Source organism: Zootoca vivipara, chromosome 13 (genome assembly GCF_965207765.1).
Source record: "Zootoca vivipara chromosome 13, rZooViv2.hap1.1, whole genome shotgun sequence".
NCBI classification, from domain to species: domain Eukaryota; kingdom Metazoa; phylum Chordata; class Lepidosauria; order Squamata; family Lacertidae; genus Zootoca; species Zootoca vivipara.
Genome location: NC_142596.1, coordinates 24,572,823 through 24,590,923, shown reverse-complemented (window position 1 = coordinate 24,590,923; position 18,101 = coordinate 24,572,823). Strand labels below are relative to the sequence as shown.

Here is an 18,101-nt window from a genome sequence, read left to right as displayed (position 1 = left end):
TGATCTCCATGCTGCCAGGAACAGTATTCTTCACCCACCAAATGCCTGGGTAAACAGGAATGTTTTCAAACAAGTGTCCCTGAAAGTTAATAAAGATGGAGACAGGTGAACCTCCCTAGGGAGGGATTTCCACAAATGGGGAGCCATTACTGAAAAGGCCCTGTCATGAGTCAACACCAGGCATCCCCAAACTGCAGCCCTCCAGATGTTTTGGCCTACAACTCCCATGATCCCTAGCTAAGAGGACCAGCGGTCAGGGATGATGGGAATTGTAGTCCAAAAAATCTGGAGGGCCGAGGTTTGGGGGTGCCTGGTCAACACCAACTGGATAGTGGCACCAAGAAGTACAAAACACCTGGAGGGCACCAGGTTGGCAAAGACTGAGCTGATATATCCAGAATGAAATGCAGTCCTGACTGGAGAGAGAGAGCGCACACACCTAAGAACAACAGGGGACTCAGCTTTACAGCTGCAAATAAAATGTTTTGTGTGTTGTAAAATGCATTATACAAAAATGACACTAGATGGCAATGGTGAGGTCTGGCAAATTCAATATATTTTTCAAAACTGTTTTTTTAAAAAAAGCATTTTCACAATGTTTTTTTAAATATGTGTGTGGGTTCCACCCAGGTCAGTGGGATATCTATCCCACAAAGGCAGGTTTTTCAAACCCACATTAGATGCTCCTTGTTCATTTGTTTCCCACCCAGAAGCAATATTTAAAGGTCAGCCTTTCTAGCAAGGGAAAATAAAACGTCCAACAGAAATTAATCAAACAATTGACAAGAGCAACAGGAAAACAAGCCCCTGTAAAAATAGAGGCAGGTGTAGCAGATTAAAACAAACAAAACCAGGGGCCAAATCAGCAAAGGATTTTCTACTTGACAGGCCAAAACCCTACTGGCTAAGTAGCAAGAAGCAAAGCAAGTGAGGAGGTTAAAGGGAGCTGCAGACTTTCAACATCTAGGTGCAGCCATAGAGAAGACTCTCTCTCTTCCCCTCTCAAACATGCTGGCTGACCTTGAGCCAGTCACTATGTCTCAGCCTTGCTTCCCTCGCAGGGTTGTTGTGAGGATAAAATGGGAAGTGAATTCTTTAGAGGAGGACAGAAAGGGTTTAAAATGGCATACAATGAACAAATGTGCCTCTACTCCCCGCTATGTGCCATTGAGATGTCTAAGATTGCTGGGTGTGCCTTTTAAACACACCCAGATGAGGACTCAAGTGCAGAAAGACAGAATCCCCCTCCAAGGACACCCTGCAAAAACCAATGGATTTGGGTGTGAGCCTTTGAAATGCCCCAACCAGAAGGTATGGGGCAGAAATTCAATTCAGTTCCCATTTAAAGGTGAAGCTACCTACCTAATTCACACTTTCTGGAACAATACGCAAACCAAAATACAGCTGCCCTTTGAAATTTGCACTTCTCTGAATTTTGCAAGGCAGTTCTTCAGTCAAGTAATGTGTACCAAAATGTATATATTACTGTACAGGGAAATGAATATCTCAATGAATATATGCACAAATTGCATATATTCTTGAAGATAACATGCAAAATGCATCATAGTAAGGGAAATTGAATGGCAAAACTGCCATAGCTGTCAGGTTTTCCCTTTTCTCGCGAGGAAGCCTGTTCAGCATACAGTAATGGAACTTCCCTTAAAAAAAGGGAGAACTTGACAGCTATGAAAACTGCATACAAAAATTGATATCTTAGGAGAAATTTGCACTAAAATGGTGATGAATTTTCATGAGGATTCCTTTAAAATTGCAAACTGATGTGGGAATATCAAGAACGGATCTTAAGATTGGAAAAACGAGAAACTGAGACTGCACACGCACTTACATTTAAAGCACATTACTTCCCCCAAAGAATCCTGGGATTTGTAGTTGGAGGTGGGTGCTCAGAATGTGAGCAGTAAACTACAGTTCCCAGGATTCTTTGTGGGAAGCCGTGTGTTTTTGATGCACTTTAAAGGCACGGTGCATCTGCAGCATGAGAGAAACCGAAATTCACAGATTCCTCGCTGGCTCCCAACCAGCGAATTGCTCAATGCACCATGTCCAAAGCCTTTGGGAAACTGATTGATTTACTAGCTGGGAACACCTAGTGGGACTTAAGCTGCCTCTCCCGCTCTTTCTTTGGCAGCTTAAGGACAGCTGGGTTTGTGGAATGGACTTCCCATACTCAACCTCGCAGCAGCAACTTGCAAGGGGTGGGTGGGAGAGGGAGAGAAGGGCTGGAAGGAGCAAGCATAATCTCAATGATTTACAAGCTGTCTCTCGAGTTTAAGAAACATTCAGCTCAAGCTATTAAATTACGAGGTGGTGCCACCTACTCTTCGGCAAGAACCAGTTGGTTGCTCCTGCTAATGGCCACATTTATCTTTAGCTTTATCTGCCCCAGCTGGCAACCTGCTTTGCCAGCACTGTAAGTCAGCGGCAAAGCCCCTCCCTTGCATGCAAAAGGTCCCAGGTTCAGAAGGTCCCTCACATGCAGGAGGTCCTCTGCAGGCAGGGACGGGCATGTTTCCTCCCTGAAGCCCTGGAGAACTGATGCAGGCCAGTGTTGGCACCACTGGGCTAAATACACCCAGTGGTCTGGCTTGGTAAAATGGCAGCTTTCTATGTTCCTGGGGCGTGTGCGTGTGCGGCAGGGGGGAAGACCATAGCTCAGTGGTAGAGCATCTCCTTTCCATGCAGAAGGTTCCAGGTTCAAATCATAGCATCTCCAGGTGGGGTGGAACATGTTCCCTGCCTGAAGCCCTGGAGAGAAATGCTGATAGTTGCTAGATGGACCAGCGGTTCAGATTAAGGCAGCTTGCTCCGCTCCAAAGTCATTTTTGTCAGCCAGCCAAAAGCTCAAACCACAACAGCAGCTGCAGACCCAAGACACATGAATCTTTCCCTGTTTCCTCAGGGAATGGTGCGTTCTCCTGTTAGTTAAAAGTTCACTAGTGTTTGGCAACTGTTAATGGTTGCTGGAGAATTTTATTTCATAGAATCATAGAGTGGGAAGGGACCCCGAAGATCATCGAGTCCAACCCCCTGCAATGCAGGAATATGCAGGGGCCAAAGCCTTAACCTTGGCGCTTAACCAGCTAAGCTACCCAGACTGCTGTCTCTATTCCACCTTCCCACAAAGGAACTCAAGGTGGTGTACATGGTTCTCTTCCTCCTCATTCTATCATCACAGCAACCCTGTGAGGTAGGCTAGGCTAAGAGACTGTGCCTGGTCCGAGGTGACTTTCATGTCTGAGCACAGAGTTGAACTCTGCTCTCCTTGGTCTCCAGCTTTCAACCTTCCCCTTGCTCTCTTGAGATGCCAAGTGTGCTTAAGATGCATAAGTAATTTATTTATTTTTTAAGTCTGCAAAATCGGATGTGGCAACATGATGAACTGAACTTGGTTTTGGAAACAAAGCCAGAAACAGAGAAAAGCCAAAACTGACAGAGGCGTCCATCCCTTCTAACAGCACAGCATCCAAAAGACGAGATCCTTTTATCTTCTATTTCCCATGGATGGGACAAACCTGTTTTGCTGCCTTCAGGTATCTTGTTCTTCCTGATCAACCACTTTCATTGAATTCTCTCAATAATCTTCGCGGCTCAAATCAGTGAGAGTGAGAGGAAACGGGATGAGATAGGGGGTCCTGCAACACAGAGAGAGTACGGAGAGTGAACACAAACCCCTCAGGGGGTGTTGCCAACTGCCCTGCCCCCCCATGTGGATAGGTACCACCCACAACTAGCAATAGGAGAGTAATTTCAGTCCGCATTTAAAGGTGAATCAACTCATCCACACTTCCCGAAACACCAAAATACTTTTTAGTTTTCAAGATAATTTTTTATTAAAAGGAATTCACAAGCGGATGTGGAAATGTGGAGAAATGAACTTAAGATTCCGAAAATGAGAAACTGAGGCAAACCAAAACGCACAGATTAGTGTGTCCATAGCCACACTTAGCAATGAGTAGGGTTGCCATATTTTGAAGAGCAAAAAAAGAGGACACATTGGCTGACTTCTACTTTTAACTATGCATCGCTATGACGACCCTCATTTCACATACGCATAAAAAAGAGGACGTCCCCTGGAAAAAGAGGACATATGGCAACCACAGTGATGATGCTCCCCACCAGCCATGTGTTTTATGGCAATGTGAGAAGGATCCACATGCACAAGGATGTACATGCATAAAGCCTTTTTTTGCAATGCCACCAAACATGTGGCTGATTTTTGGGGAAGGAATGGCCAGTTAGCAATGCCACACAACTGTCTCCTTTGAGCTTTCAGTGTCTGGTAGGGTTTGCATGAACTCCCCCCCCCCCCGTTCCCTGAGATTATAAAACTCTGAACGAAGGCATTCCAGCTGCAGAAAGCAAAGTTTTATAGGGATATTTTGGAGACAGACACAGAAGTTAGTTTCTTGGCAGGGTCCTGGGAGTTTAGTGCAGACGTCTGTGGCATAGCTGCCAAGTTATCCCTTTTTTACAGGGATTTTCCCTTATGCTGAATAGGCTTCCTCACGAGAAAAGGGAAAACTTGGCAGCTATGGTCTGTGGGCCTATTCTGCAACTGAATTTTTCACATAGGGGAGTCCAGTGCTTGGAAAGTTCATTTTAAAAAAGAACTGCTCTGCTGAAGTTGCTCTGCTTAAGGATGAAATATACACAAGAAGGCTAGAAAGACATCAACAAACACACACACACACACATTGTGATAAGAACAATTGTTTAATTTATTTTCCCCAACAATTATGATATTTAAGCTTAGACAGCATCAACATTTTTCAGATAGGTAAAAATGGTAAATGCAATGGCCACAGTCAAGCACAGAGCTAAGTGCTATTATAAAAATTATATTAAAAATATAGAATTAAAATGAGAATGGAATGGAATTTGTGTTCATTTCACCCAGAAATTGTGGGAACTGTTAGCAGACTTTGCATCTTGGGTGAATTACATTGGGACAATCACTTACAGTTTCTGGAGTTCAAAGGCTTTATTCATGCAGGAACTATTTACAGGGTGAGTGTAGATGAGTAAAAGTAGCAGACATAGCGTCTGGAGAGAGCAACAGACGAAATGGCTCCGCTTTTAAGGGTGGTGTTAACTCAGATTGCTATACGAAGTGCAGCTAGATTGCTATACAAAGAGTATCCTTGTGTGGTTCCCGAGCTGGTGCCTCCTACCACTCCACTTTGTCCAGCCAGTCCCTGACAGCATGTGTGGAAAACAGGGCTGGTCTTGCCATGCCCCAGATTGAAGTGATCTGCTTCAATTGGCACCAGGTGTGCACGAAGATAGATGCAGATGGGAATGGATGTCTATTCCATGCAGCAAGCCTTTGAAAGCATTGACTTTCATGGGAGAGGGGTACCATTTGGGCAGCCAAATGTGCCAGCACTCTCCAAAAGCCACAAAGCTTTTATTTGGAGAGAACCTGTTTCTCCATCAGATGATTGAGGCCCTTGTATACTAGAAGAAACACATTTCACAAATATGAAAACCTTTGCCGAATATAACTACAGGCATTGGAAACATCAAGTGCATAAGTTGATGTAAGATAAAACTATGTTGTTGAGTTTTGGGGCCTCCCCCCCCCCGCTTTGATTTCAAGAGACGTTGGCATTTAATTAGTCTGAGACAGACCTTCAATCGCTTGGTTTGGATAAGCCCTCTGATCACTGCAATTTTAAATGAATGCAGCCACAGATTAATTAATTAGGAGGAACAGTGAGTTGAGTAGTGCATGGCTGATGCCATGGTGGAGAGAAAGCATCACAAGAGAAAATGATTGTTCAGAGGCTTTCAGATCTGCTTTGATGGAAGCAATCGGATTGGGGGATCAGGTGCGAAGGTGGGGAAGTGAGCAGACAAGGTGTGTTGGCATCAGGTTCAAGAATGGCCTCGGAGGTCAGGACTGGTAGGGCACAAGGTAGGGAGCCTGACAGTAAAGGTAAAGGGGCCCCTGACCATCAGGTCCAGTCGTGTCCGACTCTGGGGTTGCGGCGCTCATCTCACTCTATAGGCCGAGGGAGCCGGCGTTTGTCCACAGGCAGCTTCCGGGTCATGTGGCCAGCATGACAAAGCTGCTTCTGGCGAACCAGAGCAACGCACAGAAATGCCGTTTACCTTCCCGTCGGAGTGGTCCCTGCTAGGTGGGCAGGAGCTGGGACCGAGCAACGGGAGCTCACCCTGTTGCAGGGATTCGAATCGCCGACCTTCTGATCAGCAAGCCCTAGACTCTGTGGTTTAACCCACAGCGCCACCTGGGTCCCTGGCCAACAGTAGGTGGCGCCATGACAGCCAGAGCCCACTCAGTCTAGTTTTGTCCCCATCCCTTGCCAGGGAGGAGGGGGGGGGAGGAATTTGACAGGCAGTTCTATCCTCTGGACTGGTTCAAAGTAAGGCGGCAGGCAAGTGGGGACTGGCTGGGGCAGACAGAAGGTACTGGGGCAGTACCCCATTTGTTCTAAGGGATCAGCCTCCATTGCCAGACTTGAAGCAGAAACTCTGCTCTATTTACTTTTGAAGGGGCAGGAAAGGTCATCACCCTCACCAAGCACAAAGAGTTGCTCAGAGATTTTGCAGGCACAGGAACACAATTGCATCAGCAAGCACCAGGAACAAGTAGTCTGCCTTGCGGGGCTATAGATCTGCAAGACTCTCTGTGTCCAGCACCTGGCATGGAGGTTGGAGCCGGATTCAAAGTTGTAGCCGGGGCTGAGCCAAGGAGTTCTGTAGCGAGTGGTTCAAGTGGTTAGAAAGGGTCTGTCAACCCAGCAAAGGTCCAGAGGAGGCTGAGAGACTGAATACACCTGCAGTTCAGAGGTGTGTGAATATGTCAATTTTAGGTTCTCTCAATTTCTCATTTTCCAAATCTAAAATTCAGTCCTCCACATTTGCATTTTTTTAAATAAAAAAAGTCTTCATGGAAATCTAGCAGCATCTTAGCACAATTTCCTTCAAATATACACATTTTGTACACAATTTTGCCTAATACACACTATTTTTGCAAGGGATTCCCCCCCCCATATACAATGCATTTTTGTATGTTATTTTCAGAGATATATGCATTGTTATGCACATTTTGCTATGTGCATTTTTGTAGCAGGGCATCTGCTTTGCATGCAGAAGTTTCAACCTCTGGCATCTCCGGGTAGGACTGGGAGAAATCCCCTCCATCTAAAATCCTGGTGAGCCACTGCCAGTCAGTGTAGACTGTACTGAGCTAGATAGACCGGGTGGTCTGCCAGCATCCAATGTTCTGGTAAACAGATTGGGCAGGTTTTAATATTCAAAAGCCTACCAAATCTGTTGGATCAGCAGTAACAGTGAGACGAAAGTGGGAGACATGTATACTGTTTACCTCTTTATAAAACTATCAATCATCTCCTGCCTTGCTTTTCTGGATTCTTATTCCAGTCTAGAAGAAAACAAATGGGCTTGCAGGACTTTGGTCATGTTTTGTCTCCATTCCCCTTCTTCACTGTTTCCTACAGTGATCTTCCACACCATACATTTAAAGCACATTACTTCCCCCCAAAGAATACTGGAAACAGTCTATCCCTCACAAAACTACAATTCCGAGCACCCTTAGGAAACTATAACTCCCATGATTTTTTGGGGGGGAGACATGTGTTTTAAATGTGTTTTAACTGTAAGGTGTGGACGGTGAAATAAATTTCACGAACCCACTTACCATCGCTCCCTGATTCCTTTAATCCTTTTCTTCTCTCTCTCTCCCCCTCTCTCTCCCCCCTCTCCCATTTTACTCTTTTTAAAAAATGTAAAGTTGTCTTCAGTTGGGAAAAGTTAAGGGGGAGTGCACAACAGACCAATTAGCAACGATGATCTCGTTAGCAATTCTCCTCCATCACTTCCCAGGGCAAGGCAGCTGTAAGACAATAGCTTTGTTTATGACAAATTTAATTGGACAGTTCAAAGGGAAGCTGATGAGCTTCTCGTAATTGCTCGGATGCCATGGGAACTTGGAGGGTGAGAAGGGTTTTTTTGTGTGTGTCTATGTGTTGAAAACCACATGAAATGTTGTTTGAAAAGCTCTGAAATTATTTAATGGTGCTGTTCTGTTGCAGTCTTAACCTCTGGCGGTATTTACTGGTTGAAACCAAATGACTGAGTGCAACAAGGGACACTCTTTGTGGTATGGGAATAGAAGGGCAGTATTTCACTAAATCAATGCATGAGCAGAATGACTTCCACATGTGCAGTGGGCCGTTCTGCCCCATCTCCTTCCAATGCATCTCCCCCTAATTTGCGCCAGGGAGTTGGGGGAAAACCCAGATGTGATTTAGGTGCTGGAAGAAAAGGGGTAGAACTTGTCCTGTTGCACAAGCCCCATTGCACAAGCCATTCGGCTCGGTACCTAGTGCTACTTATCACTATCTTTAATACTGACCCATCTCTTTCTGCCCTGCCAACAATGTGAGAACATCTGCTAAGACCATTTTAAGCTAGACTTAAGTTAAATCTTTGTAACCAAATTACCATATTAAGCCTGCCTGAACAAAGCTGCTATATCTGTTGCTCTTCAACAACAACAAGTATTCTGAGTGTTACCTTGGTTTTCGAACGTCTCCGTTTTTGAACATTTCAGTTTTGGATGCCATAAACCCGGAAATAAATGCTTTGGTTTTCGAACTTGCCTCAGGAGCCGAACATGCCATGCGGCTTCCATACTGAGTTTTCCATATTGGGTTTTCCATATTGAGCAGGGGTCAGCAAACAAAGGCCTGCGGGCCGGATCAGACCTAATTGCCTTCAGGATCCAGCCCGTGGACTGTCCGTGGATCGGCGTGGGGATTCTGTTTGTTCGAGCTGCACCATTCCCCCCTGCGCCATTCCATTCCCCCCTCTCCCTCACACGCACCATGGCAGCACCTCCTCCCTCCCTCCACTGGCAGAGGAAGGGGGCGGGGGGAGTGCACCGCCCCAGCACCATAATCCGGGGGGGGGGTGTGCCATGCTCCCGGGGCACGTGTCAGCCATGCCCCTGCCTGCTCTCTGCCCTCGGTGCTGGAGCATGAAGCTCCGCCACTGCCTCCCTCCTCCTGGCTTCTCCCCGCCCTGCCTAGAGGAGGAAGGGGGCTGGGCTGAGCTGGCTGAGCGCCATTTTAAGCAGCCCCTCTCTGGAGCCAGCCCAGAGCCGAGTGGACGAGCTCGCTCTGCCTACCCACGAGAACCAGCTGCAACAATGGCAGTGGTGGCGGTGGCAGCACCCTCAGGGAAGGTAAGCGCAGCGGCTGGGGCTGGGGGTAGGGGGTGGGGAGGAGGACTACTTGCCCCCTCGCCTCTTCTTCCAGCTCCAAAATGGTCAAAGGCCTGGAAACGATGCCTTATGAGGAACGGCTTAGGGAGCTGGGTATGTTTAGCCTGGAGAAGAGAAGGTTAAGGGGTGATATGATAGCCATGTTCAAATATATAAAAGGATGCCATATAGAGGAGGGAGAAAGGTTGTTTTCTGCTGCTCCAGAGAAGCGGACACGGAGCAATGGATTCAAGCTACAAGAAAGAAGATTCCACCTAAACATTAGGAAGAACTTCCTGACAGTAAGAGTCGTTCGACAGTGGAATTTGCTGCCAAGGTGTGTGGTGGAGTCTCCTTCTTTGGAGGTCTTTAAGCGGAGGCTTGACAGCCATCTGTCAGGAATGCTTTGATGGTGTTTCCTGCTTGGCAGGGGGTTGGACTGGATGGCCTTTGTGGTCTCTTCCAACTCTATGATTCTATGATTCTATAGATTACTTCAACAAAAAGGCTAACACTAGCCTATCTAAGCTTCCCTTTAAGTTGCAAAGGGATGACACTCTGTTGGACTCACAAACGTGAGGAAGGAAGGATAATATCTTAATACTGTAAATATATCCTCTCCTAGCATCTATTCACATCTCACATCTAGACCTTGTGCCTGAGATTCCCAACTGCTGGTTCTATCACTTCGCCACACTGACTATAATGACAAACCCCACCTATCTTCTATTTCTCAGCTTCCCATGCAGGAAAGGACAACTGTGTCTTTTTAAAGCTGGGGTGGGGTGGGGGTGGGACAGGGAAGAAACCCAGAAATGAGATAAGAACACCGCTTTTGACTGAAGGGCAGCAATTCACATGGAATCCCTCCAGCAGCGAGGTTTCGAAACAAAATGCTCCAGTGTGTGTGTGTGTGAGGGAGCTGGTGGCAATGGGAACCAGGCATGCAAAATAAGGGAAAGTCCTGTTTTCGAAGCACCAGCGGTTTGGGATGTATTTATTTCCTCTCGTCACTGTAGGGCTCTTCGCCGCGGTAAAAAGAAAGAGCAATTGTGTCAGGACTTCTCAACATTGCTGGTGTTTCCGAAAGCAGACCCCCAAGCACTTAACGCTGCCTGTCCTTGCCATGCCTTAATTTGAACTCTCATTTTTCTCTAATGCCAAGGTCTCAGCCTTGACATATTAGAAATCATGAGGCAGCCTCTCAGCTGGCACAGGTATTCTGGTAACCTGTTATTCAGCAGCATTGTGAGCCGGTCCTACCACAAGGAAGAGCGAGATGCTTGCTTCCAGGGGCTGATTTTGTGTCTATTGTGATAGGGCATCCAGCGGTTAGCTATTTAACCTTAGTATTATTGTTGTATTTTATTTTTTTACTCCCCAAGAAAGGAACGGCTTAGGGAGCTGGGTATGTTTAGCCTGGAGAAGAGAAGGTTAAGGGGTGATATGAGAGCCATGTTCAAATATATAAAAGGGTGTCATATAGAGGAGGGAGAAAGGTTTTCTGCTGCTCCAGAGAAGCAGACACGGAGCAATGGATTCAAGCTACAAGAAAGAAGATTCCACCTAAACATTAGGAAGAACTTCCTGACAGTAAGAGCTGTTCGGCAGTGGAACTTGCTGCCAAGGAGTGTGGTGGAGTCTCCTTCTTTGGAGGTCTTTAAGCAGAGGCTTGACAGGCATATGTCAAGAATGCTTTGATGGTGTTTCCTGCTCGGCAGGGGGTTGGACTGGATGGCCCTTGTGGTCTCTTCCAACTCTACGATTCTATGATTCTAAGTGCTTGTGGGGTTTTCTGACTCAGGTGCCAAAATAATGCTAATAGCCGTGGGTGCTGTGCATCTTCACTGGGGGTGGCGAGTGGGAAAGGTTCAGAAAGGGGCAAGCGAAATTTTTGGGGAGGGAGAGAGGTAAAAGCACTTTTCCTGGGAGAAAATGTTACAACATTTCAGGGAAGGGCCATATGGACACAACAGAGCACCTGCTTGGCATGCAGAATGCCTCAGGTTCAATCCCTGGCACCTCCAGGTAAGGCTCCTTGTCTGAAACCCCGTAGAGCTGCTGCAAGTCAGAGTAGACAGTACAGAGTTAGATGGATAGGAGGGGAAAAAAACTCTGTCGTAGCCCTAGAACCCAGAATCATAAGGCAGAATGGTGGGAGACTCAGGACAGGCAAAAAGAAAGACATTTAAAATTGTATACTCCATGGGAGCAGAGAGCTCTCTGCACAGCACCAGGCACTCCAGGCCATTCAAAGGACAGCTCAGCTCAATGGCAGAGCTTTTGCTGTGCATGGAGAAGGTCCCAGGTTAAATCTCCAGAGACTTCTGGAGAGACCTCTGCCTGAAACCCTGGAGGGCTGCTGCCAGTCAGTGCAGACAATACTGAGTTAAATGGGGCAATGGTGAGACTCAACATAAGGCAGCTTCCTATGTAGTGTATTCTTTGTTTGCTTTGGGGAAGCTGAGGGCAGTGGCATAGGGAAGCAGGGATGAATTGCCACCCCTTGTTTAATCTATTTCACCGCTATTTGCCAATCCTTTGCATACCAAATAAGTGAGCTTTTCACAAAGAGAAACCTACCCAATAAGCAAAGCAGAAGAAGGGGAGGTTGCCTTATTTACATGCATAGCTAAAGGTTAAAACTGCCCATTTTGTTTTTCAGAACTAGCAGAAAATCAAAACGCCACAAAATAGGGAGCAAGCTTTTGAGTCCAGCAGAACTCTTCATCATCAGGCTGGATGTTAAGCAAAGTGTGTGTGTGTGTGTGTGTGTGAGAGAGAGAGAGAGAGAGAGAGAGAGAGAGAGAGAGAAGAAGAAGGAGGAGGAGGAGGAGGAGGAGGAGGAGGAGGAGGAGGAGGAGGAGGAGGAGGAGGAGGAGAAGACAACAGAGGGTGGGCTGAAACCATAATGTCTTTACTAGTCAAAATTTCATTTTGTACTACAGCTGTAGAAGGGGCATAGTTCTGGGGTTGTTTTATACACACACACACACACACACACACACACACACACACACACACACATATATATATATATATATATATATATATATATATATGAATTCACCACCACCACTGGCTCAGAGTGCAAGCCACCCTGCATATCATAGCTGCTTTCTACCAAGTCAGACCATTGTATTGTTGACACTGACTGGCAGCAGCTCTGCATAGAAGCATAGAATCGTAGAGTTGGAAGACCTGCTGCAACGCAGGAATCTTTTGCCCAATGTGGGGCTCGAACCCATGGCCCTGAGATTAAGCATCTCATGCTCTACTGACAGAGCTATCAATCAGGAGTCCTACACAGGAAGCTGTGTCAGACCATGAGTCATACCATGGGTTCATCTAGATCAGTATTGCCTACACTGACTGGCAGTAGCTTTGCAGGGTTTCAGGTAGAGGAAGGTCCCAGCCCTACCTGGAGATGCTTCTGGGGTTTGAACCTGTGATCTCCTGGATTTAAAGCAGATGCTCTGCCCCTGTCCTATGGCTGTTGCCAAAAACAGTAAGAATATACAATTGCTACCTTAGCTTTGGCCATTCCTTTAAACATAACACTCCATTGCTCATGGTTCTGATTAAAGGACTGATTTAAATAGGAGCCTAGGAAGCTGCCTTATCCTGGGTCAGATTGTTGGCCCACCTAGCTCAGTATTGTTGACACTGTCTGGGAGCCTGCTCTCTGGGGTTTCAGATGGGGGTCCCCTATCCCCCCCCCACCTAGAGAATCTGGGGAATGGACCTGGGGCCTTCAGATGCTCTGCCACTGAGTTAGGACCCTTTATGGAACGGAATCTGCCTCTTGCCTTCTCCAGTTTTTGCTGCCACCCTTACCCTCTCACTCCCCCAAAGCCTCTTGTCCAAACAGACTTCTCTGCACAGCTTGCAGGGAGGCCAGACTGAGAGGGGGCTGGGCGGTGGTGGCAGAGGGAGGAGGAAACCTCCATGCCTAACAATAATGTATCCACCACCCATCCTCAGAAGAGCAATGAGAGGTGGTTGTGTGCATGCAATAAATATTTATGAGAGCCAGCATAATGAAATGAACTTATTATACATAAGCTCCCGGAGGGCATGAGCATCTAAAGGGCTGCTTCCCCTCCCTTTTTGCTGTACAGAATTGCCCTGATATCTCTTGAGTTGTTGAGCAAATTGCGTATTTTGTTGTTCACTTACATTATGCCTATTAAATGCAGCCAGCTGCTGCTCTTTGGCACGGCTGATCCAGACAAGACTTGTGGCTGCTGGTGTGTGTGTGTGTACTTGCTTGCTTGCTAGCCATAGCTGCCAAGTTCTCCCTTTTTTAAGGGAAATTCCCTTATGCTGAATAGGCTTCCTCGCGAGAAAAGGGAAAACTTGGCATCTATGTTGCTAGCAGACAGGGTTTTTGGTGGTTTACTTCACACCCACCCACCCACACCTGCCCATTGGACCCAGTTGGGTTGGTACAATAGCAAGCTTTCAGATCACACAGGCATCTTCCTCACTCAATAACACTTCCATACTATTTCAGACAGGACTGTTTCAACCTTCGTGTGTGTGTGTGTGTGTGTGTGTGTGTGTGTGTGTGTGTGTTTGCTTGCAGTTAGGGTCACTGATGACTCACTGTATCCTCTCCCTTCCTCACCATAGGTCCAATTGTGTTGGCAAGGTAGCAGGCTTTCAGATCACACAGGCATCTTCTTCACTCAGAACACTTGCCTGTTCCCCCTCCTTTTTCCAATAGGCTGTGAAAACTTACCAAGTTACCAATTAGCAACCAATGGAGTCCTGCTGAGCTGTATAGATTCCACATTGAGTAGACATTTACTCCAGGCACAGAACTATGCAGTCATCAGCTTCAAAACACTTCTCTCTCTGACATGGTGTGAATTTAAAGGTGTGTTTCTTGTTAAGCCTGTGCCAATAAACTTGGAACCATCTGAGGAGCTTATGGCACAATCAGAAGTCTGAGTGTCCAGCAGGCTTCCTGGGGCCCTACTCTCTTTTCATATAGTACTTGTGATTCCTGCATTGCAGAGGGTTAGATAAGATCACCTTTAGGATCCATTCTAGCTCTGCAATTATATGGTTCATATATCACTGTGCTATGTAAGAACATAAGAGCCCATTGGATCAGGCCAATGACCTATTCAGTCCAGCATGCTGTTCTCACAGTGGCCGAACACATGCTTGACTGGGAAACTAGCATGTAGGACTCAAACATAACAGCCCCCTCTCCTCCTGTGGCTCCCAGCAACTGGTATTTGGAATCATAGAGTTGTAGAGTTGGGATCCTGAGGGTCATCTAGTCCAACCCCCTGCAATGCAGGAATATTTCACCCAGTGTGGGGCTCAAACCCACAACCCTGAGATTAAGAGTTGAAGCCTTGCTGGCGCCTCTGACTGTGGGGGAAGACGATAGTCATCGCGGGTGGGAGCCATTGGTAGCTTCGTCCTCCATGGAATTTGTTCAATCCTCTGTTAAAGACAACCAAGTTGATGACCATCCCTTGCCTCTTGCGGGAGCGAGTTCCAGAGGTTAACCACGCGCTGCGTAAAGTTCTTGTCCCTGTCCCGACTCTTTCAACATGCAGCTCAGTGCTCTGAGAGAGGGAGAATAACTTTTCTCTCTCTCCTTTCTGAATGCCATGCATGATTTTTATCTCTGGGTGCAAAAAGAAAGCAAGGACGGGGCGACGAGAGACAGAGAGAGATTAATTTCTCCTCTCTCGCCCGTCCAGCAAAAGCAGGGAGGAAAGCAAGGCTCCCTTTTGCCGTCTCCGTCCCCTTGTTTTGCGCTGACAGAGAGACCACCCCCTTCCCCTTCCCAGGAGAGAAGGAGGAGAGAGAGAGAGAGACCCATCTGTCTGGGCTCAGCAGCCTAGAAGAGAAAGCCAAGGGGGCGCGCGAGAGAGAGGGGCAGTCCAGGGGGAGCGGCCGGCGGGAGGTGGCGCCCGGGGCGTCTCCCTCGGGCACCGAAAGGGGGACTCGGCTCGGGCCGGGCGCGCGTGGTTGCGCGTGTGTGCCTTGCAACTCCCAGAGTCACCTCTTTTCCTTTTTTTCTTCTTTTTTTTGCATTCACACAAGATGGCGATGGAGGAGGGGAGGCAGCAGCGGCAGCAGCCCTTCGCTCGCGCGCGCGTCTAACCCTCGCGCGCCAGCCCCAACAAGCGAGCCGCGGAGCAGTCTCCGGCCGCCGGGGTTGCTGCCTCGGCCGCTCGCCGCCACCTCCTCCTCACGGCGCCCCCTTTCGCACACCCGGAGCTCCGAAGGGCTTACATGGCGCTAGAGGGACTGTTTGGCCTCGCGATTCTTGCCTTGTTGACCTTGACCGTGGAAGGTAAAGACCTAAACCCAGGAGAGGGGGAGCTGAGGGCGCTTGGCGTGGCTGGGCGGGCGCTCTTATTTTCTTCGTGGGATGGGGTTTTGTGGTTGTATTTCCTACCCACCCCCCTCCCGCCTTGCTAGTCGGTCGGTGCGAAGAACCCGGCGCGGTGGAGCGCAGAGCGGGAGCTGGGCAGGGCGCGCGGGACCCCTCGGCCGGGGTCTGATCCTGGGGCCACGAAAAAAGAAACGCTCAAATAATGGGTTGTGTGTATGCGTGAAGAGGTCAGGGTCGCCGCTCCGTGGTTCCATCTCAGCCTCCAATCTTCGCTGGCGCGTCCACCATGGACAACGCGGTGGTGGTGGCCCTGGCGAGGGGGGAGGGTGCGCGCGGCGGAGCTCCGGCCGCCCCGTTGCTCGGCGGGGTGACGAGCGCAAACAGGTGTGTGCGCGTTTTTGCACGTGCAATCCTTGCGCCGAATCCCAGGGCTGCCTCGCCTCGCCTCTTGCGACTGGTCGCAGGGGGCGGGCTCGCGTGGCCGGAGCTGCCCGCGCCCCACGCGGGGTGGGTTTGTTTGCTGGCTTACAAGGCGTGGTGGAAGCGGGACGCGCGCGACGGGGAAATGCTCCGCGCAAACGGACCTTCCTCTGGAGATCGGATGGTGCTCTCCTTGCGATGGCCTTGGTGTTTCGACAATGCCCCCCAAAACAACAACACAACACCCGTCCTGCGTACTGGGGTGGGGGCGTTAAGAAAGCCTTGCAAAAAAATGCGAGGTGGAGAGGGGAGTTTCAGGTACTTCCATGGCGACGTTTCCAGCGTTCAATGAGATTTGCGCGGGGGGTGGGGGATCAACAAACAAAGACCGCCATGCTCTCCAAGCGGGCTTTGGAACGGGGTCTTCCCGGCTGTCCAACAGATAAAGGATCTGTTGGCAACGAGAGAAAAATCATACCCACATTAGCCAGCTGTCTTGTTTGCAAGATGGCATTGGTGTTCACAGCCCGCCACCCTTTCACATTCAGTCTTTGTCCAGGGTTATGATCGTGTTCGCCCTCCCCACGTCCCTCAAAAGTTGTTTTTCTAGGGAACTTGTCGCCCCTGCCTGGCAAAACTGTCTCGGGGGCTGCTGTGAGACTTCTCACCAAAGCTGAGTGAAGAGCCTTCCCAGGAGTAACTCTGAAGACCAGCTGCAATGAGCCACTTGTAAGACTTAGGGAAAAGGCAAGGCAGCAGGTTGGTGGTAGCCGGGCATCTGCTTTCATGATACTTTCAGATAGGGCTGGGTATGTCCCCTGGCTGAAAGCCGGCTGGTCAGTATGGACAGTGCTAAGCTAGATGAACTGACTCTGTACCAGTCAAATTCCTGTGCTCCTGAGACATGGCAGGTGCAGGCAAGCTGGCTGGCAAACTAACCCAAATCTCTCCCTGGTTTTCTCCAAGACTTTCATAGTTGCAACTACTGCTAGCTGAGTTGAGCTGGAAAGCAGCTTTTCGTGAAATGGGTGCCCTCTGTGATGTTTTCAGGCTGGTGGGAGTTGCAGTCCAAGATTTCTGGAGGGCACCTTCTGCAGAAGACAATTCCTTAAGTGTAGACTTTCTGGCCAGGATGGAATGGGCAGAAGGTAGCCATGGCTGCTTCTGAAAACCTCAGGTGGCTGGCCAGTGGAGTGTCATTTGTGATGCTGGTGGTGGCCCAGACACCTTTGTTCCAAAATCCATGCAGTATAGAGCACGTGGCTGGGCTCACTGGCATGAGCGGCCTTGAAAGTATTTGCTTTGCCAACGGATGAAAAGGGAATACTCTTCCATTCCTTTTTTCCTGCTCTGTAACTGGATTAGTTTTGAGCATGGAACAGCTGTATTAAAAATCCAGAGAATGCAATAAAGCATCACTTAATATTTGATTAAAGGATTATTTCATACAATCATAGAATTGTAGAATGGGAAGGGGGTCCCGAGGGTCATCTAGTCCAACCCCCTGCAATGCAGGAATCCTGCCCACAGCTGTGAGCCATCCCTGGGTGGGCTCGAACCACCAGCCTTGTGGTTAACAGCCAGACGCACTGACCCATCAAACTGTAAAGAGCAACTGGTTCTTATTATTAAACAATTCCTGCACCCGACATACAGAGGAAATGAATCAGGTAGTGGATTTCCCCCATAAGCTATCTCTGTGCTGTGAAAAAACACCACCACCACTACAGTATTGCTTGTTAATTTCTGCCATGCCAGACTGTTGCTCAAAGGAGCAGGAGTGGTGAAAGAAGTTTGCAACCTTAATTTCATATGAAAACAGCTGTCTGGCAAACTGCTTTCTGAAGCACTTTCCCCCTCTTTTGAAAGGGCATGCGGCTTGGGCCAAGCAGGGAGGGGAGGGGCTTCAGGCAGGGAGATGGGTGAGGGGCTGGGTGAGGTGCAAAGAGAGGTGGGTTTCGGTTAGGTGTAAAGGGGGCAGGGTTTGGTGAGCTGTGGGGGAAATAGGGTTGGGAAAGGGGATGGCGAGTGGAGCAAGCAGGG

General features: G+C 48.4%; 1 protein-coding gene across 1 annotated transcript in view; it reads left to right on the top strand.

Moving 5' to 3' along the window:
* Positions 1–15,226: 15,226 nt before the first annotated feature.
* IGDCC4 (immunoglobulin superfamily DCC subclass member 4) overlaps positions 15,227–18,101 on the top strand; it is a 72,586-nt gene continuing 69,711 nt past the window's right edge. The window contains exon 1 of the mRNA XM_035131241.3: positions 15,227–15,596. Coding sequence (XP_034987132.2) covers positions 15,536–15,596 — 61 coding nt within the window. The 5' untranslated portion in view covers positions 15,227–15,535. The remainder of the gene's footprint in view (positions 15,597–18,101) is intronic.